Source organism: Balaenoptera ricei, chromosome 13 (assembly GCF_028023285.1).
Source record: "Balaenoptera ricei isolate mBalRic1 chromosome 13, mBalRic1.hap2, whole genome shotgun sequence".
Lineage (NCBI taxonomy): Eukaryota > Metazoa > Chordata > Mammalia > Artiodactyla > Balaenopteridae > Balaenoptera > Balaenoptera ricei.
Genome location: NC_082651.1, coordinates 53,624,747 through 53,650,363, shown reverse-complemented (window position 1 = coordinate 53,650,363; position 25,617 = coordinate 53,624,747). Strand labels below are relative to the sequence as shown.

At 33.3% G+C, this 25,617-nt stretch overlaps 2 protein-coding genes across 5 annotated transcripts in view; one reads left to right on the top strand and one right to left on the bottom strand.

Annotated features, from left to right (window-relative positions):
• Positions 1–9,484, top strand: part of VRK2 (VRK serine/threonine kinase 2) — an 89,695-nt gene extending 80,211 nt beyond the window's left edge. For both annotated transcript variants that reach the window (XM_059943284.1, XM_059943285.1), the window contains exons 12-13: positions 1,811–1,972; positions 9,113–9,484. In XM_059943284.1, the coding sequence (XP_059799267.1) occupies positions 1,811–1,972; positions 9,113–9,457 (507 nt within the window). In that variant the 3' untranslated portion in view covers positions 9,458–9,484. The remainder of the gene's footprint in view (positions 1–1,810; positions 1,973–9,112) is intronic.
• FANCL (FA complementation group L) overlaps positions 9,080–25,617 on the bottom strand; it is a 77,881-nt gene continuing 61,343 nt past the window's right edge. For all 3 annotated transcript variants that reach the window (XM_059943289.1, XM_059943287.1, XM_059943288.1), the window contains 7 exons: positions 15,529–15,679; positions 13,296–13,379; positions 12,748–12,793; positions 12,587–12,668; positions 11,282–11,398; positions 9,867–9,938; positions 9,080–9,561 (listed from right to left, as the gene is read on the bottom strand). In XM_059943289.1, coding sequence (XP_059799272.1) covers positions 9,526–9,561; positions 9,867–9,938; positions 11,282–11,398; positions 12,587–12,668; positions 12,748–12,793; positions 13,296–13,379; positions 15,529–15,679 — 588 coding nt within the window. In that variant the 3' untranslated portion in view covers positions 9,080–9,525. The remainder of the gene's footprint in view (positions 9,562–9,866; positions 9,939–11,281; positions 11,399–12,586; positions 12,669–12,747; positions 12,794–13,295; positions 13,380–15,528; positions 15,680–25,617) is intronic.

Here is a 25,617-nt window from a genome sequence, read left to right as displayed (position 1 = left end):
AATTTTAGGAGTCCAAAAGTATTCCTTATTTTGTACAACAGTCTGAAGTGCCAATGAAGAATTAAATAAAAATTACCTTATTTGAATAGACACTTTCTGGAAAGTGACACACATTTGGATAGTATCCTTCTATTTGATTATGTGGGATACCCAGAGTGTCTTCTATATTTACTTTTTTTTATCTTTGAGAAAAAGTTTTACTCTGTTCACAATTAAGTGTTAAACTTCATGATCCCACTTCACTCTTACCATTTTAAAAGTTTCCCTAGAAATAGAAATTTTCCATAAATTGGATATCATTTTGTTTATTAGCTAGAAGTGCTCATGGCAGCACAACTTAACCATCCAGCCAACTGACAGCAAATCCAGGAGGCATAGTCTCTTCCAGGAGGCCTCAGAGAGGGCTGAATATATTAGACCGAATTTTGTTTGTACATCAGAGGCTCCCAGACCAAAAACTGTTATACCTAAAGTGCCTAGCATATAGGAGGCACTAAAATTCTCAATATCTCAACTAATCCTTTCTGTCACAGAACACATTTCATAATGATTGGCAAGCCAGCGTTTTATTAGGATAGAACTATGTACAGCAGCCTTGGGAAACACTTTGTTTCACACTAGTGGTATGATGGGCATTTATTACCAAGATAACTTCAATGGAAAACTGGCTCAGAAGGTGGTTACACATGAATTTTCCTAGGAGTTGGGGAGAGTTGAGTGGTAGAAATAAAGAACCCCTGAGTGACCAGAAAGCAATTCCAATTTCCAGGTTACTGAGAAGCAATGGCTTTGCTATCCTTTGAGAAGCTGGGATCCAGGAGGAGGGGTGAATAAAGAATGGTGTTGTGACAGCTTAAACCTAGCCACAAAACACCAGCATATTTTAAAGGGAAGGAGTGAACACACTTGGCAATAGAAGCTAAAAGTTGAGAGACTACAAATTAAGGCTCTGCTTGCCCAGCCAATGTAATTCATTCTCTAGTTTGGCACTGGCTACTCCATTATTTCCCCTTGTACTGTTCCTATCTTCTGCCCCCTATTTAACCCATGAAAAAAGGTGACGGCACTTTCAGCTGCTGTAAACATGAAGCTGCTGAACAAATACTTCACAAAAGGATCTTCACTGTGGCTTTCAATCTTCCAACTGTATTGTGGGATCTGCCCTTCTATTTCTGTGTCTACTTCAAGGTTATTGAGAGCCAGTCATCCCCCAGATAACAGCATGGTGTGAAAAAGAAACCTTAGAGACAGCAAGCTTGTTGTAGAATTTAACCTCTGATACTGGTACACAGTATTAGATGACATGGACTGTTATTCATCTGCTCAAAGGTTAAATTACCTGTATAAAAAAGTAAGCAACATCATAAGCTCCTTTTGTATGTTCACATTAATTAGGCTCACTTCAATGATAGAAAACTAAGATTCTAATTAATAAGAATTTAATCTGAAAAGATGTCCTGGATCCACTGCCAGCAAAGGTTAATAATGAATTCATGTGCAGTTTTCAAATGTGACAGTTTTCTGTAAAAATGCTGTTTTCAATAAGCAAGTTATCTATAATTTCTAAAGAGTGCACAACAGTGACACTGATTTTAATTGGTCTTGTCCTATTGATGAGAAAAGGCCTGGATCTTGCCAACTACTGTACTTTTCTATAATTTCCATTTGTTGGTTTCCTCTTTATTTCTTCCTTTTTTCAAAGCTTGGCAAGTATAAAATTTTCAAGAATCTGGACATGAATGCATTTTTTTTTTTTTTACAAGTGTCAGAAGTTTTCCTTATATATTATTACTTAACTCTGTATCAACAGGTTGATTCACGAAAGGTTGCAACAAAGCAAGTCAATCAGATGCAAAATAGGTTACTAGAAAAAAAAGGCCCCAGTGAGAGAAGTGCTGAGTCCTGTGCAACGTGGAGAAAAGTGCAAGAGGAGGAGAAGCTGACTGGGTTGTTTAACAGTGAAACAGCGCAGGTGAGAGGCATTTTGTTGTTGTTGTTTCCCTTAATATTACATTAGAATATGCCCTTTGGGAATAAAGACTTTTATTTTCTCCTGAGGGCCAAGGTTGTACAGTTTTGTTAAATGAGAAAGGACAGAAAATATCCTATCCAGTGGATAAAATCAAAGCAGCCAAAACCAGTTATCATAGAAACAGAATGACAGTGAGCACATTTGCGTGCAGATCTGATTTCTTTCTTTAGCCCGAGAATCTAACGAAGTGCACTTGAATTTGTTAGGCCGTCTACGATCCATGAGGGACTCACTGTATTCCGTACTGTTACGTTGGCTCCTCCAGTCTAACCCATAAGCAGATGTGAGAGGGCCCCTGTCACTGTGGTTGTATTTCAAAATGATGTACTTTTATATCATCCTATCATTTGTTTGGCTAGTGAGTCACCTTTAGCAGATGCCTCATTCAGGCAACAGCAAAAGTCTTTCCTAATTTAACCTTTTTTGACAAGGAGAAGCATACAAGGTATTTATATCTGCAGTGAAAAAAAAAAAATTTCCCAAAACGGCTAACATTTTATATGATTTCAACATCATTTTCTCCAAATGGTTTCAGGTAGTTTACAATATGGAACAAGATAATGCTCCCATCTTCTATCTCCCCCCTGTCCCCCCCCCCCCAAAAAAAAAAAACAATTGGTTAATCAGGCAGCTGGGATGTTAATCATTAAACTGAGCACTGAATTTGGCTCTGAACTTCCTGGCAGCCAAGGCAAAAATTAGAAGCCTACAAGTTAGGCATTTCTCATCTAACTAGCAAGCATACAAGTTTATCTAGAGAGAAAAATGCTTTTTTTTAGTACTAATAGGAATCTTTTGCATTTATTCTGTTATAAAACAATAGTAGCATCATTTCCTTTTTTTATTTTCAAATTGATATAAAGGAATCTACTTCAAGAGGACGCATTTTATAGTTCCCATTTATAAAATTAAAGACAAATATTGCTTGGTGACAAAATTTAGATATTCTTGAGTGCTCTTTTTCAACCCTCCATTGTATAACTACATCATAATTTGCATATCCATTCTCCTATTAGTGGGTACCTGGGCTGCCCCTGTCTCAAGCCACCATGAATATAGTTGCTCTGAATGTTCTGACACAAGTCCTTTTATGGATATGTTTTGTTTGTCCTGAGACGTGGAATTGCTGGGTCATGGGGCAGATGTATGTTCAACATTATTAAAAGCTGACAAATACTTCCCACTTTATACTCCCATCAGTAACATATGTGAGTTCCATTCATTCCACAGCCTCCCCACTATTTGGTGTTTGTCAGTCTTAATTCTAGTCAACCTGTGTATATTAGTATCTCGTGGTGATTCCAATTATCTTTATCTGATGACTAATAATTGTGAGCACCTTTTCCTGTGCTGACTGCCCATTCATATACCTTCTTTTGTGAAGTGTCTTTTCAAGTTTTATCCATTTTTATTTGAATGGTTGTCTTTCTATTATTAAGTTGTAGGAATTCTCTATATATTCCACATATAAGTCTCCTGTCCAATGTCTATATTGTGGATATGTTCTCCTAGTGTGCAGCCTGCCTATTCATTTACTTAACAGTGTCTTTGATGAGCAGGAAGTATTTGTTTTTATTTGAAATTCAATTTATCAATTTATTATTTTTTTTCTGTAAAGAAATCTTTGCCTACCTCAAGGTCACAAAGTTATTTTGCTATATATTTTTTAGAAGGCTTATAGTTTTAGCTTTCATATTTGGGTCTATGAGCCATCTCAAATCAGTTGGGTATGGTGTGAGATAGGGGTTGAGGTTCCTTCCATACTGAAAGCCAGTTATCCCAGTACCATTTCTTAAAAAGATTTTCCTTTTCCTAATTAAATTTCTTTGGAGCCTTTTTCAAAAGTCAGCTGACTGTATAAGCATGGGTCTATTTCTGGACTCTCTTTTCTATCAATCTGTTCCACACTGTATCAATTACTGTAGCTTTATAGCAAGTTCTGAAATTAGGTGGTTTAAGTCCTTCAACCCCTTTCTTTTCTTCAAAGATGCCATGGCCATTTCAGTTCCTGGTCCCCTCCATAAAATTTAAGAATCACCTTGTCAGTTCCCACTAAACAGCACAATGGGATTTTAATTGGAACTACACTAAATCTAAAGATCAGTTTAAAGGGAAATGAAATCCCAGCAACATTTGAGTTCTCCAATGCATGAACCTAATACTTCTCTCCATTTGTTTCTTTCAACAATGTTTTGTAGTTTTTAGTGTAGATATCCTATACATCTTCTATTAAAATTATTTCTCAATATTTTTGTTTTTAATCCTATTGTATATGTCATTTTTTCAAAAATTTTATATTCCAGTTATTTGTTCCTGGTATATAGAAATAAAATTGATTTTGTATATTGACCTTGTGTCTTGGGATCTTCCTAAAATTCACTGATTAGTTCTAGCAGTTCTTTTGTATTCTTAGGATTTTCTATATCATCAATCATGTTGTCTGTAAATAGAGTCTTCTTCCTTTCCAACATGTATGCCTTTCATTTATTCCTTTCATGTCTTATTACACCTGCTGGGACCTCTAATACTATACTGACTACTCAATATAGTAATGAGAGTGGGCATCCTTGTTCCTGATCTTAGGGGGAAAAGCATTCATTCTTTCACCATTAAGTATGATGTTAACTGTAGGTCTTTCCTAAATGCCCTTTATCAGGCTGAGGAAATTTTGTTGTATTTATAGTTTGTTCGTCATGAATGGGTATTGTTTTTGGGGATGTGTTGAGATGATCATATGATTTTTCACCTTTACTAGTATAATGAATTGCATTGATTTTTGAATATTAACATTTTATTTCTGGAACAAATTCCACTTAGTTGTGATGTGTTATCATACTGAATTCAATTTGCTATTTTTCCGTTACAGATTTTTATATTTACATTGATGAGGGATAGTGGTTGGTAAATTTTCTTTTCTCTCAATATCCTTGTATGATTTTGTTTTCCAGTCATTATATAAGTTACATTAGAGGGAAGTGTCTATTTTCAGAAAATGTCTCAGTAAGATTTGCCTTTCATAAAAATGACAGTTTAGAAAGAAAACTATCTAGGTCTAGAGTTTTGTTGTAGTAAAATTTCAAATTATGAATTTACTCTCTATCACAGATATAGTGATGATTAGATTTTCTTTTTCTTCTTGTGTCAGTCTTGGTAATTTGATCTTTCAAGGAATTTGTCCATTTCATTTAACTTGTCAAATTTGTCAGCACTATATAGTTCATGATATTCTCTTGTTATACTTTTAATGTCTTCTTTATCCATTCCTGATAATGGTAACTTTATTCACTTTGCTTTATAGTGACACTGTCTCCTCAGTCCTAAACCATGGAAAGCATTGGTCTTTTCTGCATCACTATATTTTTGTCATTTTGAGCATGTCAGTATAAATCAGATTATACACTATGTAAACTTGTTGAGATTGGCTTTATTTCTTTCACCATAACACCCGTGAGATCCATGCAAATCTTGCATCTATTGATAGTTCATTCCTTTTAATTGCTAGGTAGTATTCTGAGGTATGGATGTGTAGTGTTGAAGAACATATGAGTTTCTTCCAGTTTTTTGCCTTTCACCATGTAGTATGATGTCAGCTGTAGATTTTTGGTAGATGTTCTTTATCAAGTTGAAGTTCCCCTCCATTTGTAGTGTACTGAGAGTTATTATGAATGGGTGTTGAATATTGTCAAATGCTTTTTTATATCTATTAATATGACCATATGATTTTTCACCTTTATACTGTTACTATGGTGGATGACATTGATTAATGTGAATACTGTGAATTACTGTGAATACTGAAACACTCTTACATTCCTTGAATCAACCCCACTTGGTCATGTCGTATTATTCTTTTCATTTGTCATTGGATTCACTTTGTTAGTATTTTGTTGACGACTTTTACATCTCTAATGAAGACTGTTGGTCTGTAGTTTTCTTTTTATTTTATTGTCTTTTTCTGGTTTTGGAATCAGGTAATGCTTGCTTCATAAAATGAGTTGAGACATCTTCTAATTTCTGGAAGAGATTGAGTAGAATTAGTGTTTCTTTTTAAATGTTTCAGAGAATTCTCCAGTGAAACCGTCTGGGCCTAGAGATTTCTTTTCCTTTTTTAACTATGAATTCAAGTTCTTTACTAAGACTGTTCAGATTATCTATTTCAAGAGTGGACAGACTTTCCTATAAAGAGCCAGACAGTAAATATTTAGGTTTTACAAGTCATATGGTCTCTCTTTTGTTCAACTATGCATTGTAGTGCAAAAGCATCATATACAATAGGTAAACAAATGAGTATAGCTGAGTTCCAGCAGAACATTTATGGCACTGAAATTTGAATTCCATGTAATTTTCAAGTGTCACAGAGTATTTTTTCCAGCCATTTAAAAATGTAAAAACCATTCTTAGGTGGCAGGTTCTACAAAACAGGTGTTGAGCTGGACTTGGCCTGCAGACCACAGTTTACCACCCCCTAATCTATTTCATCTTGAGTTATTTTTGATAATTTGTGCTTTTCTAAGAATTGGTCTATTTTGTCCAAGCCGTTGTATTTTTATTTGTAGAACTGTTCATAGTATTCCTTTATTTAAATTCTCTAAATGGAATTGAAGCCTATAGTAATATTTCTTTCCAAATATCAGTAGTTTGTTTTCTCTTTTTTGGTCAGGTTTATCAATTTTATTGGTCACAGAGCCAGCTTTTGTTTGAGTTTTCTCTATTTTTGTTTTGTCGATTCCATTGATTTCTGCTCTTTTTATTTCCTTCATTCTGCTCTGTATTTCCTCTTTTTCTAGTTGCTTGAGGTAGAAACAAGCCTCAATTATTGAATTGAGACTTCTTTTTTTTTTTTTTTTTAATAAATTTATTTATTTATTTATATATTTTTTTTTTTTTTGGCTGTGTTGGGTCTTCGTTTCTGTGCGAGGGCTTTCTCTAGTTGCGGCAAGTGGGGGCCACTCTTCATCGCGGTGCGCAGGCCTCTCACTGTCGCGGCCTTTCGTTGTGGAGCACAGGCTCCAGACGCGCAGGCTCAGTGGTGGTGGCTCACGGGCTTAGTCGCTCCGTGGCATGTGGGATCTTCCCAGACCAGGGCTCGAACCCGTGTCCCCTGCATTGGCAGGCAGATTCTTAACCACTGCGCCACCAGGGAAGCCCGAGACTTCTTTTTTAATATAAGTATTTAGTATTAGAGATTTTCCTTCTAACAGTGTGTTAGCCATGTCCCATATATTTTGATACGTTTTCATTTTCATTCAGTTCAATATATTTTTAAGTTTCTCTTGGGTCTCTGACCCATTCAGGAGTTTTTTTAAATTTTCAGATGTTTGAAGATTTTCCTGTTCTTTCCTTCTGCTTGATTTAGGTGTATTTTCTTTTTCTATTTCAGGTGGAAGATTAGGCTACTGATTTGAAACCTCTATTTTTTTCCAATATAAGCATTGAATGCTATAAATGACCTACTGAGTCCCCTTTTAACTGCATCCCATAAATCCTTATATATTGTATTTTAATTTTGTACTTTCCCATGAGACTTCTTTTGATGTCTTGGTTATTAGGAGTGTGTTGTCTAATTTCCAAATGTTTATTAAAGATCTTCTGTTACTGATTTCTAATTTACATTATTATCTGAGAACATGCTTTGTATAATTTTGTGTTTGTTAAGGTTTATTTCATAACCCCCAGGATATGGTCTATCTTGGTGAATATTCCAATTGCGATCGAAAAGAACATGTCCTCTTCTGTTTTGGGGTGTAGTGCTCTATAAATATCAGATCCCATTGGTTTGTGTGATCTAACCTTGCTGTTTTTGTCTAGTAGTTCTCTGTTAATTACTAAGACTGATGTTTTCTAGTAAGGAGGATGTGAGCTGCTGCCTCTTTGCTGTCCCTTGCTTAATGCAAGGCAATGGTGGTCAGTAGGGCTATGTACCAGTAAAACTTTACTCACAAACAGGCAGCTAGCCAATGAGCCACAGTTTTCCAACCCTAGCCATAGACTGTCTCCCCCGATCAGAGCTCTCAGTAAACTGAAGACAGCTGGTAGTTAAATCCTTTGATGAGTGCCTTCCCATTTGACATCATTTGTTGTTGCTTAAAGAGAGATAAGGTATTTAGGTCACACAAGAGATGATTCTATCTTGAAATTTTAGTAGTTTGACTTCTATTCTTACCTAGACGGGGATTAACTAGATCATCCACTTCTACATGTAACTTATATGTAAATGCAGCTTAGATTAGTTTACCTGTAGCTCTCAGCCTTTAGAAATATGATTTGATGGTGTATTTCTTTTTCTTTGTGGAAGAACAGTGCTTTATGGGCCTACTGGAGTAACTATTATTAACTCATTTTGCCTTTAGTGAATTAAGCTGACAAAACCTTAGGAAAATTGCATTCATGTGACTTTGTTAGCTCTCAGGCAGTAAAGAGTAGTTTATAGTTAGTTATCTCAATAATTTATTTCTTTTTAATGGAGAAGCTAAAGAGCCTTCAAGACATCTCTTTTGACACAGTGAAACTAATTTGTATAGACTGCTTGATTCCTTTTTGCTTAGGAGATTAGGGTGAGCATCTTTTCTTAGATCAGCTTCTGGGCAAATAAAGATTTTTACCAGCTGTCTTGTCGAGGTCTGTTATGGGAAGACGTCAATCTCTGGTGCTCCGGCAGGAGGCTGCAGGGGGCAGGCCACTGGCTAAGGCCAGTCGTCTGTGGGTGCACAGCACTTGCCCCACCATCTTGCTCCAGTGCTTCTAGCATCTTTAATTATTACTGACCAAAAAGCCTTCTAATTATTACTATTTTTTCATATTCTAACCTATTTTTAGATTATAAATTATTTAAGAAATAGCCTACTTCTTGGTTTAAAAGAACCAATCATCAATCAAATTAACCAGATTTGGTCGTTTGATGCTGGTAAGTACTTTATAAATGCTTAAAATCAAGAACCTAAAAATAACTTCTCAGGAAAAATAAAACACACAAAAACTTGATCTTGTGTAACAAATTTTATTTAGCATTCTTATAGAGTACACAAAATAAACACTTGGATAACTCAAACCTAACAAACACATATGTATTTTATTTTCTCATAGGAAAGCACAAGGAGAAGACAAAAATATTGTGAGTCTCAAGAATTTCTGAATGAAGTAAAAAGTTCTCCACAAAAATTCAGCAGTATACAGTTCCCCAGTTCATTTTATGAACCCCATCAAGATTTTACCAGCCCAGATATGTTCAACAAGTCAAGCTCTCCATCTTGGTACACATACACTTCTACAACTGGTATGGAGGTCACAGAATTAGACAGTTCTACAGGATTTTGGCTTACAATTTCCCAGTTTACTCTTAGTGAAGAGATAAAGGCAGATGTTTATTATTATGGCTTCACCATTCTTCTTCTTTTGATATTAGTATGTCTTGCTTTATATTTTCTCTAAAGATATCAAATAAAATCCTTTTGATAATTTAAGTTTCCAGTTCTTCACAGAAATGTTGCATTCTTATTTCAGGCTTTTCTCCCAGACATTTTCAAGGTAAGTGGCTTATAAAAAGAGGAATGCTTTATATTAGAGATGGTGTAATGCTAGAGTTTGGAAAATACTTTTTAAGGTTCAGATCACCTAGGAAATCTAGAAAAGGGGTTAACGTTTTTTTGATCAAAGGAGAAATCTGAAAATTAAAAGGTTAATAGGGACAATTTATCTTAGAAATTTCTTTTTTTTAAATACATAGATTGACAGATGTTTCCAAAAATTTTATATAAGCTGATATACTATACAGCTATCTTCTAAAACACTTTACTAAAGCTAGGCACATTTTATGAAATGTGATTAATAATTTGCTTACCTTACTACAATATGGACATTCACCAAATATCACGTTAAAACTCTGTCTACTAGTCAGTAGTCCTCTCAACCACTGAAGATTTTAAAAAGAGAAGAAAAAGGGAGCAGTGTCAACATGATTACATATTACAGGTACTCCAAATAAATATTTTTTTCTTTTTGAGTGCATTATATTTTTACGCCAGATGATTTGCCTTCTTAATTTTCTTTTGCAAGAGTAAGAGCAACATCTCCTGAGCCAATACCAAACTACTAAAATGCTGAATAACAAGGGGAAACCAGTATGGATTTCAAGGTCTGTACCACTGATTTATAAGCAAATTATAGGCCCCTTTAAGAATCTGATAAAAAGTATGCACCTTCTCTACCCCCAAACAGATGTACACAAAAAGTTAAGTCCATGGGGTTCACAGACCCTCCCTAAATCCATTAATCACAAATTAAGAACTCCTGCTATAAAAGAGATCGTAGGCTCTTTAAAATTTAGGTCTTAATTCTGATCTTAATCACCAATAGTAGGGTTATTTCTCAATCCATTAATTACAAGCAGGAGGCAATCCATTTTTAAAAATTAAATGAATTTTCATGATTACAAAAGAAAGCACATGTTCCCTTAAGAGTATCTCTATAATTAGACCTAGTATTCTATGATTTTATATAAGGTAAATTGACATCTCTACCTAAATTCTCCACTGTTAAACTGCAGCTAGCACCAGCCGCTATCTCTAATCACAAAAATCACGAGGTAATATTAAGGAAGTTTTTAAAAACTGAAAGCACTATACAACTGCAAGTCACTTTGTATATAGATGCACATACAGTTAGTCATATGTCCACTGTGCCCTAAGATGAATGCTAGAGAGCAAGTGACTGCAGACAGGAAGGAAAGCAGACTTCACATGTATTATATATACAGTAAATAAAGTGTCATTGACTAAGAGTGTTGTGAGTTATTTAGATCATAATATGCATTCTTCTCAATATCAAAAGTAGGATTATTACATTTATTCTATACTTAAATATAGCCTGAAAAAGTAATATGTACTCTACAGTACTAGCTCCCTTTCACCTTATTGCCACCATTACTCCTACTTGGATGAGTTTACGGAGTTTGCATTGTGGTTACATGAGATATTTACAGAAAGATTCCAATGTTCCATCAGTTTAATTTGTTATGCATCAATAAACAGTCCATGAGTATATTCTAGATACATTTTCCCACTTCTTGGATACTTTAGGACATTTATAGATTCATTAGTAACCACGAAGAAATGAAATACACATTTGGAATGAACTGTTAAAGGAGATAATGGCAATAAAAGATCACTATTGACTAAACAGATTTTAGATTGTTTAGATTTCAAATATGCATATTTCCTATGCTGTTATTAGTCTTACTGATATTTTTATTTTTACCTCATATAAACATATTTGATGGAAAGGCTGTCCACACCGTGAATTATCACACACTTGATCAGGAATGGCACCATCAAGTTGATAGGCATAACAAATTCCACAATCCATAGAAAAATCCTTCAAAAGAAAAGAAATATTGGGGGATGGGGTGGGGGGAAAAATGAAATATTTATAAGAATACACAAGGTGAAATAAAAAAGAATGAATAATATGGTATTAGATACTATTAAATTTTTATAAAATTTTTATAAAGGTAACTATATTGCTATGTTACAGAAAATACAGTCACATCACTATTTAACACCTTAGAAAAGCTATGTGTAAGAGAGGGCTTCCTTTTTCATCCAATAAATAATATACATATACTAAAAAACAGATTCTACTTTTGGCTCACAAGATGTTTCGTGCTAAAGTAATATTCCCACTATGTACATCAGTATAATGCCACTGCGGTATGCAAAGACAGGAACTGACATTAGCTGGTGATTATACTAAACTTCAAAATTCTGCAGCTAAAGGAAAAAGACAAAAACATCCCCACCACTTTAGTAGTCTACATTCTTAGCAGCTTTGTCAAAAATCAATTCTTAGTTTATCTTTGCAGTGTAGTAGTGTCTATTCAATTTTGAAAAACTACGCTGCCAACCTTCACAAACACTTGTTTCAAGCTAATTAGAACTTTATTTCAGTCATCCATAAGCAGATAGTATAGAAAATCCAAACATCTCATTAGCTACATTGGACCTTTCCCCCTATTTTTTTTTTTTTTTTAATGTATTTATTTATTTTTGGCTGTGTTGGGTCTTTGTTTCTGTGCGAGGGCTTTCTCCAGTTGCGGCGAGTGGGGGCCACTCTTCATCGCGGTGCGTGGGCCTCTCACTGTCGCGGCCTCTCTTGTTGCGGAGCACAGGCTCCAGACGCGCAGGCTCAGTAGTTGTGGCTCACGGGCCCAGTTGCTCCGCGGCATGTGGGATCTTCCCAGACCAGGGCTTGAACCCGTGTCCCCTGCATTGGCAGGCAGATTCTCAACCACTGCGCCACCAGGGAAGCCCTCCCCCTATTTTTAATAATAAAGATGTCATTAATCACTTTACTGCTACAATGACCATGAAAAAAGTACACTTATAACCACCAATCAAAGGTTAACAAGTTCTTTGATGCAACTGCTGCTTGCAGTTCAGAAGTCTGTTATAATATTCTTCCAGTTCCTTCCCTTTCAGCCTCATTTTTCTCTGGTGCCTAAAAGAACATTTGACTTTCATTATGCAACACTATTTGGAATATCAAAGCACTGATAGGACTTACAGATTTTTCCAGGATAGCACGAGCTGGAAAATCAATTTCTAAAACATCTTTCAAATTTTGTAACAGACTATTTTCTGGATCCCTGAAAACATGAAAAAAAAACCTGTTATTAAATTTGTAAAATCATAGAAAAGTAACAATTATATTGCAAAGATACCTACCACAAATGTATGTTTCTGCTCAGCCTAATTCCCAGGGGTTTTACCACTTCAAATATTAAAAAAAAAAAAAAAAAAAAGTTTAATAATTTAGGGTTTGCTGCTCTTATTTTGTAAAGTCACATTTGGCACAGAATTTGTCTCTTTTTATTGAGCTATAACTGATAACACTGTATTACAGATTTAGGTGTACCACATAGTGATTTGGTATATGTATATATTGCAAAACGATTACAAGTTTAGTTAACATCTGTCATCATGCAGTTACAAAGTTTTTTACTCTTGATGAAAACTTTTAAGATCTAATCTATTAGCAACTTTGAAATATACATAATATTTGTTAATTACAGGATTTGTTTCCTAAGTTCGTGATTAGAAAATCTAAATCATATATATTATATATTAAAAAAACACAGAAGTACACAGTTCACAATGAGACATTTTCATTTAAGATGTTTACCATTATTAATATGTTAGAATAATATTTAATTACAGTGGTAGACAAATATTTTATAATTCTGTTAAAAACATTTAAACCTGAGATCTCATACCATGGTCAGCTCCAAGAAAACAGCACTCAGGAAGCATAGTAGGATGCCTGGGGTCTACCTCTATATTTATCGAAGCATTATTCCCTAGAATAAAAGAATATTAAAGCTTTTAGAAGTAGAACAGATAATGAAACAAAAAATAAAGGAGTATTTGTCTGGGTATTTATTTCATTGTGTACCCAAGGAAAGATTAACAAATTGTATTGTATATATATAGTTTTTTATAAAGGTAAATATACTACTAATTCATAATTTAACAAAAAGAAGTAATTTGAAGATTTTGATCATGACTAAAGATTTGGGGATCCCAAGTTTCAAAAAACAGAGCCAATCCATAAGTTAATATAATTAGATATGAATTCTGGTCAGAATTCCATTAAAGTCTGAATAAAAATTTTCTAGAGTGATAAAAATCTTTAATATATAAAAATTACAAGTCACAAGTTTAAGAAATAATCTAAATGATATCGTAATATCCTTGAAAAGTAATAGAACAAACATAAAAGACTAAAAATACAATAAATGGTAAAAATAAATGTTTAAGAATTGAGTTTTATAAAAACATTTTCTGAAATCTTTATCTCCCTGTGAAGCTTTCCTGGATAAGTTAACAAAAGCTATTTCTACTTGGCACTAAATTCTTTTATAAATTTTAACTGTACTAGAGTATGTACAAATTTCAGAAATTTTATTGCTTTTTTTGAAGGTACATAGTGTGGTTGTTTAAGGTTAATTTGGATTTCATTTTTCTGGTAAAAATGTCTTGATAAATTCTATACACTATAGCATAATCCTCTGGCTAAGGTTGGCAACAATATAAATACAATTATTACAGATCTAGCAAAAAGAGGTAATCAAGTAAAATAAAAAAGTAAGTCCAAGTAATTCAGTAAGAAAAACAAAATTACAAAAAGTTAATTTATAATTTCATTGGTTAATGCATTTTTTACATGAACACATATTCCACGTTAGCCTTTAGCAACGTCACCTAATGGCTCCAGAAAGTACTTTCACTTAACAAAAATGGTTGTAATTAACTAATCTTTTGATTAATTTGCTGAAAACTTGGTGCTAAAAGGGCAAATCAATGCCTGAAGGAAAAAAAAGGAGCTAAAAGGTAAATATAGGGAGAATGAATAAATACCAGGTTGTTTACGCTGAACAATGAGAAATAAGAAGTATATTTAGTCATAACCTAAGAGAAATAATTATTTTAATGGGGACATTAAGATAATAAATTACTACACTTCTTTGAAGAAAAAATTTTCATTTTAATATCTACTTGTTCACAAATATACCATAACTTGGTTAATTATTCCAAATTAAATACTGTTAAGACTTTTTCAAACTTGGTAAGTAACAATACTGTCTGTAGAATTGCTGCATAATTATACTTTCCTCTTCTCATAGTAACATGTCACTTTTCCCCCCAGATAATCTATTATGCCTGGGGAGAAACTACTAATTCGGATATGATTCACATCAAAATATCAAAATATCCTTCATAACTATATAGTATTTACTGTGAACTCAAATATAGTTTAAAACATCTAAAATCTTGAGAGGTTGAGCTTTAAAACTGACTTCATGTATTGCTTGCTCATAATGAGAATACATAAAACAATCATCTCATAGTAAAGAGAATATGGTAATATTTCCAGGATGATATTTATGGTTATTCCACATCTTATTAATTTCATATATTTATAGTAAATACTTAAAATATATTCAATTATTATTTTGTAAAGCTTTCTTTTTACTCTTCAATGGCATGCATGGCCACTTCAGGTTCTTTTACCCTCCTCTATATTTGTGTCAGAAAATATTCCCAAACTTGTTCGTACTAATCTTGTCTAGTTTCACAAATGAAGACTTCATTATTTCTAACATAGTTTTTTTCCTAAGTAATGGAAGTTTTGAAAAATCTACTCCACAATTTCTGTGCTAACTGAAAGCTAATTAAACACTATCTCTGAATGCTACTTCCATGGATTAGATCATCACCTTTTGTAATGAAACACCACAGTACTTGCCCTTTCTACTTGAAATATTTACATTTAAATACATAGTAATAAAAGAAATCATAGTTCATCTCCCAAAGTTTTAATAGTTGACTTCATACAAAAAACGTAATCTAAGAGTCCAATGTCATCTTAGATTCATTTTCCTAAGTAATACAAAATACAATCAAACACCTTAAAAAAAAACCCTCCTTAATCCTCTTTTACTCTACCTAATGCAATTCTGCGTGCTGTAGCGCTCCTTGTAGGTTTTTCCGGCTCAAGTACCCAAGTCTTCTCATCAATTTCATCCATAACATCCCAGAATGCCTTCAGTGATTCCAGTGCTGCCAAAAACTGACTATGAATGCTTATTAAGGAGCTCTGTGAAAAGACAGACAAAAGCTGAATAAGCTGTATGACACTATCAATAGTGGATTATCTTTCACTTAGGATACAACTCAATTTACAAGTTTTAAGCTCTGTTTCATTTAAGCTAAAACTAGACTCTAGTAAACAACAGTCAACTCTCCCTGCTTCATATCTCTTCACCACTATTAGTATTAACAGAATTCTTTTTTGATTGTCACTGGACTGTGCACTTATCAAGAAAGAATTGCTTTTTAAAAACCATATTTATGATGCATTTTGTACTATATGTATGGAAAGGTATACCTTGTATTAATAATTACTATTATTAACGTATACAATATATATTTAGCATAGTGTCTATACAATTTTAGTATGAAAATATTTTTATTTTCGCTCAGTTATCAATTTAAATGCAGCGCTATTTGTAATTTGATTAAATTACTTTTACACACTGTTAATAAATAACTTTGCAGAGTTAATTAGACAAAGAGTATGAAAAGGTTTTACACACTTTTAAAGAATTCAACAGAAATTACAAACAGGATTTCTTTTGATGTTAAATTTTTAGCCAGTCTCTGAATTCAGTATTTCAGGCATTAATCCTTCATGGGAATTAAATACATTTTCACTAAATGACAAGAACTAAAGCCATCACTGATTTTAAAAATCAATTCATAATTACCTTCAAAGTCAAGAGTTTCTTATAAAATAATGTGGTATGGTTAAAAGATACAACTATTTACTAAACATTTTATATAAAAAGCCATCAAAACTAAAACAGTTTTAAAAAGAATTAAGGATTTTATTTACTGTTTCAAATAAGCAAAACATATAAAAAAGCAGTTTCACCAAAGCAGTTTCAACTCTTCTTATATACACAGAAAAAAGTTAAGAGTAGGAACTAGAGCTTAATGTGTAAAAATAACCTTTTATTACTAGTATATTGAGGGTAGAATATTCTCTTCTAGTATACCATACTTATCCACAAGTTTAGATGCCAGAATCCAGAAATCAGAAAACTAAATTTCCAAGTGTTTTTTTTTTTTTTTTTTTTTAACTGTGAGCTGCACTTTATTTCCTCTTTCACTGAATGCACCACCATTCTTTATGTACCCAAATAAGAAACCAGCCTTGGTCCTTGTAGATTTCCTCTGATACCTAATAAATTCTGTAAGTTAACATAAGACTTAAGTCCATATTTAACATATTTCTTGATAACTCTATTTATCCTAGTATTATTATATATTATTAAAATAATCCCCTATTCTTATTTCCATATTCAGACTTGCCATTCCTTGACTTCAACAACCTTCTGGCAGAGTACCCTATTTAAAATATAAACCTGAACAGATCAGTCCCTCTCTTAAAACCATTCAAACCAACATTTTAACTGGATTTCTTTCCCCTCTACTCATATTCCCCTAAAGCCCATTATTTACGTTGTGATTAAGCTGATTTTTGTATTCTGCAAACCTGACACTATAATTTCCTGGTTTACAATAAACTGTTTTAAGTGCAGTTCTTCTCAAAGTGATGTTTTGTCTTTGTGATGCTACCACATAATAAAAGCAACACAAGTTCCAAGAGCTGTTCAATAAATATTTGTTCAAGTAAATTGAACTAAACTATTTGACATAAGAAAATAATCACTGATGACCACCATTCTATTTGGTCACCATTATTTACAAGTACCTTGCAAATTATGTTTTATGTTATCGTTAGTGATTAAAACCACAGTTCTTTATCATGGCTTACAATTAATATTGTTTAATATGTATACATAGATATGTTAGCATAAAGTAAATTGAAATACTTTCTGTGGGTTTATTTACTACTCCAAGCTTCAGGAACCATGTTCCCTATGATCATTCCCAAATTTGTTTAAGCCAGATGGAGAACTCCAAAACTACTCAGCCATTTCTATATAGATAATATCTATATGGCTGTCTAAGACGCACACCATAATTGGATGGCTCCAAACTGATCGCATCATCTTCCCAAGGAAAAATTCCCTTCCCACTGTTTTTTTATTAGTGAAAGGGGCTACTACTTGCCCTATTGCCCAAGCCAGGAATCTAAGCATAGATTTAAGTAGATTACTAAAACAACCTTCTAACTGAATTTTCTTCCTTTAGACATAGCCCCCTATTGTAACTAAACTGACTTTTGTACTATGTAAGTCTAATACAGTAATTTCTTTGCTTACAATAAAAGTCATTAATCACTAGATGCAAACATAATAAACCAATTGGTGCACAGTATGTTGGCATTTTTAACAGCTTTATTGAGGTATAATTGATATACAAAGAACTGCACATATTTAATGTGTAAGTTGATGAGTTTGGGCATATGCATATACCCATAATACCATCACCATAATCAAGGTAATAGATATAGCCAACACTTAACATGAGATCTCTAACATGAGATCCCTAAAAACACTTAACATGAGATCTACCCACTCAACAAATTGTGAATTGCACACTATGGCACTGTTAACTATATTGTACAACAGATCTCTAGAACTTATTCATCTAGCACTCTGTACCCACTGAACACCAACTCCTCATTTCACCCACCCGCCAGCCACTGGCAACCACTATTCTATTCTCTGTATCTATCAGTTTGACTTAGATATTTCATATAAGTAGAATCATGGCAGTTATTTGTCCTTTTTGTGACTTATTTCACTTAGCAGAATATCCTCCAGGTTCATCCATATTGTTGCAAATGGCAGGATTTTCTTTTTTAAAGCTGTCTTGTATATACCACATTTTCTTTGCCCATTCATCTGTTTATGACAGATAAACAGATGGACAGTTGGATTTTTTCATATCTTTGCTATTATGAATAACACTACAATGAACATGGGAGTGCAGGTATCTCTTCAAGACTCTGATTTCAGTTCTTTTGGAATATACCGATTGCTGGATCATATGGTTGTTATATTTTTTACTTTTTTGAGGACACTCCATACTGTTTTCCATAGTTGCTGCATCATTTTACTCTCACCAACAGTGTACAAGGGTTCCAATTCTTCCACATCCTTGCCAATACTTGCTACTTTGTGGGAGTGTTTGTTGGTTTGTTTTGTTTTTGATAATAGCCATCCTAACAGATCAAAACTATGACATGATACCATGTTTTAGTTTTGATTTGTATTTCCCTGATAATTAATGATGTTCAGCATCTTTTTATATACTGGTTGGCCATTTGTATGTCTTCTTTGGAGAAACGTATGTTCAAGTTCTTTGCCCATTTTTTAATCAGGTTATTTGTTTTTTTGCTGTTGAGTTGTAGGAGTTCCTTATATATTTTGGATATTAACCCTTTATCAGATAGTTTGCAAATATTTTCTCTCATTTCACAGGCTGCTTTTTCATTTTGTTGATTGTTTCCTTTACTGTGCAGAAGCCTTTTAAAGGTATGTAGTTCCACTTGTCTATTTTTGCTTTGTTGCCTGTACTTTCAGTGTCATATTTAAGAGATCATTGCCAAAACCAATATCAAGAAGCTTTTCCCCTATGTTTTCATCTAGTAGTTTTACAGTTTCAGGTCTTATGTTCAAGTTTTTAATTAGTTTTGAGTTGATTTTTGTATACAGTATGAGGTAGGCATCTAATTTCATTTTTTTGCATATGGATATCCAATTTTCCCAACACTGTTGAAGAGACAACTCTTTTTAAAAATCAGTAGTGTCCCTCTCCTTTCTCTCTCTCCATCTATATCTATATTTAAAAATCTATAATTACCTATTTCATTGAAAATCCAAGGAAAAGTTAACCAAAAAAAGTCATGAAATGCTGTCACATGGTATCTTTCATTTGAAAGTAAGTATCCCCAAACACATTGTCCATTTCTTGTATGCGTGAATGTAAATAAAATCCTAAACATAGCTCTGCTTAAAATGCTAACTCTGTATTTTAAACAGAAAAGGTATGTTTTTTAAAAAGAAAATGACAGCAGAAAAAAAAACCCAAAAAACCCATGAAACAACCACCCTGAAACTAGAAGTCAGTTGATAATTACAGAAAAAGTGAATTTCAAATCCTAAAAGTCATCATCAGTCTCCCAAGGCAATAGAAATAAAAGCAAAAATAAACAAATGGGACCTAATCAAACTTACAAGCTTTTGTACAGCAAAGGAAACCATAAACAAAACAAAAAGACAACCTACAGAGTCAGAGAAAATATTTGCAAGTGATTTGACCAACAAGGACTTAATTTCCAAAATATACAAACAGCTCATATAACTCAATATCAAAAAATCAACAATGCAATCAAAAAATGGGCAGAAGACCTAAACAGACATTTCTCCAAAGAAGACATACAGATGGGCAACATGAAAAGATGCTCAACATCACTAATTATTAGGGAAATGCAAATCAAAATTACAATGAGGTACCACCTCACACCAGTCAGAATGGCCATGATTAAAAAATTGACAAACAATAAATGCCAGAGAGGGTGTGAAGAAAAGGGGACCCTCCTACACTGTTGGTGGGAATGTAAATTGGTGCAGCCACTATGGAAAACAGTATGGAGGTTCCTCATAAAACTAAAAATAGATTTGCCATATGATCCTGCAATCCCACTCCTGGGATTATATTATATATCTGGAGAAAACTGTAATTCAAAAAGATACATGCACCCCAATGTTCATTACAGCACGTTTTACAATAGTCAAGACATGGAAACCACCTTAATGTCCACTGACAGATGAATGGATAAAGACATGGTATAAATATACAATGGAATACTACTCAGCCATAAAAAAGAATGAAATTATGCCATTTGCAGCAACATGGATGGACCTACAGATTATCATACTAAGTGAGGAATGTCAGAAAAAGAAAGACAAATACCAAATAATATCACTTATATGTGGGACCTAAAATATGACACAAATGAACTTATCTATGAAACAGACTCACAGACATAGAGAATAGACTTGTGGTTGCCAAGGGAGAAACGGGGTGGGAGAGGGATGGATTGGGAGTTTGGGATTAGCAGATGCAAACTATTATGCATAGAATGGATAAATAACAAGGTCCTACTATATAGCACAGGGAACTATATTCAATATCCTGTGATAAACCATAATGGAAAAGAATATGAAAAAGAATGTATATATGTAACTGAATCACTCTGCTGTACTGCAGAAATTAACACAACATTGTAAATCAGCTATGCTTCAAAAAAATAAAATTTTTAAAAAGTCATAATCAAATTTTACACAGTATTTTTATGTTCCAAATAAAGAAAGTCTGAAAAGGTGAAAAGTGAGACACAGAAACATTTCTCTTAGCAATTTTAATGAAGTGGACATTAAAACTATTGTATCAATAAGCTATCTGAAAAAAATTTTTTCTACAACTGCTTATTTTGTCTGTTAAATCATTCACAAACCCTTATTTTCAATTGATTTCCCTACTGAAAATGGGGGGAAAAAGTCTAGATGTTAACAATGCAATTAAATATTCTATATACATCACCAGAAATGCCAAGGAAGTACCCTATAATATGACCAAATTTGATATCAAAGTTCAGTAAGTATTTTGCAAGGAGAAAAGGTCTATAAAAATTTTTTTTTCAAAAATAAAAATTGCCAAGTCCTCATTTTTTAATATAAGCAGTCTCACATCACACCAAAACTACCATGCAACTGTCTTAAGTTTTCTTTCTCTTTTTAGGGGGTGGGGGGGAGACAATATGCAATGTAAAATAACATGTGAATCAGATAAAGAAAAACCCATAAAAGGTGAGAAAGCTTAATATTAAGAGGTAACATTAAAATAAAAATACAAAATATTGGTAAGGATGTAAATCAACATGAACTCTCACATTCTGTGGGTGAGTGTATAAAATGGCACAACCATTTTTGAAAAGATTTGGCAATTTCTTTAAAAACTAAATATATCCTTACTTGTAACTTAGCTGTCCATAAAAAGACTTATGTAAGAATGTTCATAGCAGTTCATTCATAAATGTCAAAAATTGGTATAAGTCCAGATGTCCATCAACAGGAGAAATGATAAACCCTAGTATATTCATGCAATGGAATACTACTCAGGAATAAAAAGAACAAACTACTAATACATGTCACAACATGGAAATTTCAAAACTATGTTGAGTGAAAGAAGCCTACGTACAAAAAGAGTACATACTATATGCTTCTGTTGATATGAAGTCTGGAACAGGCATAGCTAAGATACGGTTGGAAAAAAATCAAAACAATGGATATTTACTGGGAAGAGAGAGGAGACTGAATGATGGTAATGTTCTGCATCTTGAGTATGGACTGCACCAGTATATTCATTTACTGAAACTTATGATACACTTAGGATTTATGCATTTTATTATTACCAAATTTTACAAAGTACTGAACTCTAGTTAAAGGTATGCATACTGAAGTATTTGGGGGAAAGATCTGATACATGCAAATTACTTTGAAAGGCCTCAAAAATCAGATGGATTTATGGACGGAAAAAGGTACAAATGGAAATATAAGTGTTAAAGCAAGTACAGTAATTGTTAACTATAGAATCTGGGTGGTGTATATATGAATATTCACCATAAACCTTTTCAATGTTTCTGTATGTTTGAAATTTTATAATAAAATATTGGGAGGAATTATATAACTTATATGAGTTATTTATTATAACTAAGAAAGTTAAAACTATTTTTTCTGGATTAGGTTATAGACTAATTTTTTTCAAATATTCAACAACTGATCTCTTTACATAAATCTTTAAATCTATATATTTAAAACCATCTCTAAAACAAAACATAAATATGCCTTCTGAGAAAAGTGGCTCACTGTATATGGCAAGTTATAATCTTTGAAATGTCTGTAATAGGTGTTCTTAACCAGAGAATCATAAGGTTGGGTTAAAAAAATGCATTTTACATTCTCTAAGTAAAATTTAGCATTTCACTCAACTATGGACATAGATAACAAACCACACAAATGGTATCACTACCTGTAACTTTCTCTACAATAAAAATCACACTGCAATCACTTAGGGAACTTAAACACTAATATCTAGATTCCATTCTCAGCCATTCCTTTTTAATTGATCTTGTTACAATGCAGCCTTAGCACTAGGAATTTCCAAAGTTCTCCAAGTGATTCTAATGTGCAAAGTTGAGAACCACAGGTGGCACAATGAAGAACAGCCGTCCCTGTTATAGTCTAAATGTTACCAGACATATTTCTAAAAGATTCAAGCTCTTGAGGGAAAAGAAAGCCATCCTTATGAACATTTACACGATAACTTTAATTTCACTGTTTTTTCACTGTTGTTTAATATTTTATTTTATTTTTGCAACCAATTTTGGGATTTAGGGAAGCATACAATGAATTTGTAAAAATGGAACACAGTTTATAAAATTAGACTTATGGAGAAAAGTTTTAACTTTAACTTAAAATAGTCAATTTGTAGCCATATACAACAAACTATCAGGGTCAAGAATCAAAGAATGCATGTCCTCATTTATAGTATACCAAGTTATACAAAATTAAGTAAGTAAATACTACAAAATGAATTATGTCTTAATACAATTCAATACAGCAAATGTGTATAATGTGTAAGTGTTATGCTCTACAGTAAATACTGGTTGATATAAGAAAATATAAGATACAATAGAGTATGTTAGTTAAGATCATAGACTTGTAGTCAAATATTTAGTCTCATTCCTAGTTCCACTACTTAAAACTAGTTGCATCTTTCTCAGCAAATTACTTAATCTCACTTAGCTTCTGCAATATGGAAATACTGTTAATCCTTACAAGATTTGAGTGAGATGATGTATATAAAATGCTAAGTGCTCATATGCTTAAAATTGATAGCCACTATAATTAAAAGACATATGGTCCCTGACCTAGAGAAATTCTATCAAATCAAAAAATATTTGTACCATATTAGACAACGGATTAACACCCTTAATATAAAAAGTTACTGAAAATCAATTTATAAAATACATGTTATTTTAAAAAACAGGGGATTAAAGACAGTTTCCCAGAGAAAAAATTCACATAATCACATAAAAAATACTCAACTTCATAAGTTTAGACATTATTTCTAATTGCAAAATTTCAGGTAAGAGAAAGAGAAGAGATGAGCAAAGCCTCAGAGTTAGAGAATGGTGAGAATAATGAGGTATACGGGATGGGGGTCTGCTTTCCCAGAGTAACTTTTCCTTTAGTAACTGAGGTAGCTCAATTCCATGGTATGGCTTCTTTCCTACAGCACTCCCATTACTAGTCACTGCTTTATTACAGAACATCACTGAAGAGGTGAGCATTCTATAGGTCCTATGGGACCATGGTACATGCCCTTAATCCATTCCAGAATAATCAAGAGTGGTTTTGTTCTAATTCAGCACCAATGATTTTGTTCCAAGGCTTCACTTGTCCCTGGGTAGTGTGGTTTTAAAAACAACCCACTTTATAAGAATTTTTATTTTCTTCTTTGTACTTTTCCATTCTTCCTACAATAACATATATTATTTGTATAATCATAAAGGAGCATACGTAGAACTAGAAATAAATGGTCTGTCAGCTATCCTTTCATTTCATGAATGTGTATAGTGAAAAACATACTAAATTCAATTCAATGAAACTAATATTTCAACCATGTGTCAGGACTATGTTAGGATCTCCAAGACAAAGATAAAAGAACCCAGTACACAAAGAGGTCACCATTCTAATCTTGAAGGGTAACAAAGTATCTGATATCAAGACATACCCAGACTCTTAAAGACTTAATATTACATCTATAAATGTGAGTGTGTGGTAGATAACTTCTAAGGTGACTTCCAGCTCTAAAAGTCAAGAACTCTAAATATAACTTTGAAAATCCATGAAGTAGGTGATTCTGTCCACTTAAAAGTAGGTATACTTCCTTTCAAGATGCCAATTACTATAACATACTCCCATTTATTTCCAAATCGTGTGTATAAACATATTTTCTCATTCAAATTATATATAAGTTATAAATAACTTATATGATTCACTGTAGAACAATCATTTCCTCTTGAATCAAAAGAACCTTTGTACCAAAATCAAAATATTTGGATTACACTTCATATCCCCATGTATTTAAGGGGAGAAGTAAAAGATGCATTACACAACTACTATTTTTTTCTAAAATATAGGGACAAAATTTCAGTCTTCTAAAACTTTTGAGTTTGGGAATAGGTTTGAAACCACAAATTTCTAGCAGGAATAGAAAAGCAACTACACAGCTCAAATATGATGAAGATCCAAAAATTACACCCAGAACACTGCAACTGGTTAATTCATTAATCAAAGGAAAATGTCAACCTTTTTAGCACATATACATAATTAAAAGAAATAAAACAGAGGAAAAAAAAAACTTTAGAAGGAAGACAAAAGAAATTACCAGCAAAACCAAAAAAATAAAAATTTTAAAACCCCCAAAACAGGGGCTTCCTTGGTAGCGCAGTGGTTAAGAATCCACCTGCCAACGCAGGAGATACGGGTTCAAGCCCTGGTCCGGGAAGATCCCACATGCCGCGGAGCAACTAAGCCCATGCGCCACAACGACTGAGCCTGCGCTCTAGAGCCCACGAGCCACAACTACTGAGCCTGTGTGCCACAACTACTGAAGCCCACATGCCTAGAGCCCATGCTCTGCAACAAGAGAAGCCACCGCAATGAGAAGCCCACGCACCACAACGGAGAGTAGCTCCCACTCGCCGCAACTAGAGAAAGCCCGCACGCAGCAATGAAGACCCAATGCAGCTAAAAATAATTAAATAAAATAAATTAATTAAACAAAAAACAAAAACAAACACAAACACAGAAAAGGCTCAGTGTCCCAAAAGCAATAAACTATCCTACAGAGAAGAAAAGTATCCCAGTAACCAAGATAACAATGTAGGCGCCTCTCACCTAAGCCTTGCTATGGGAAGGGAGAGGATGT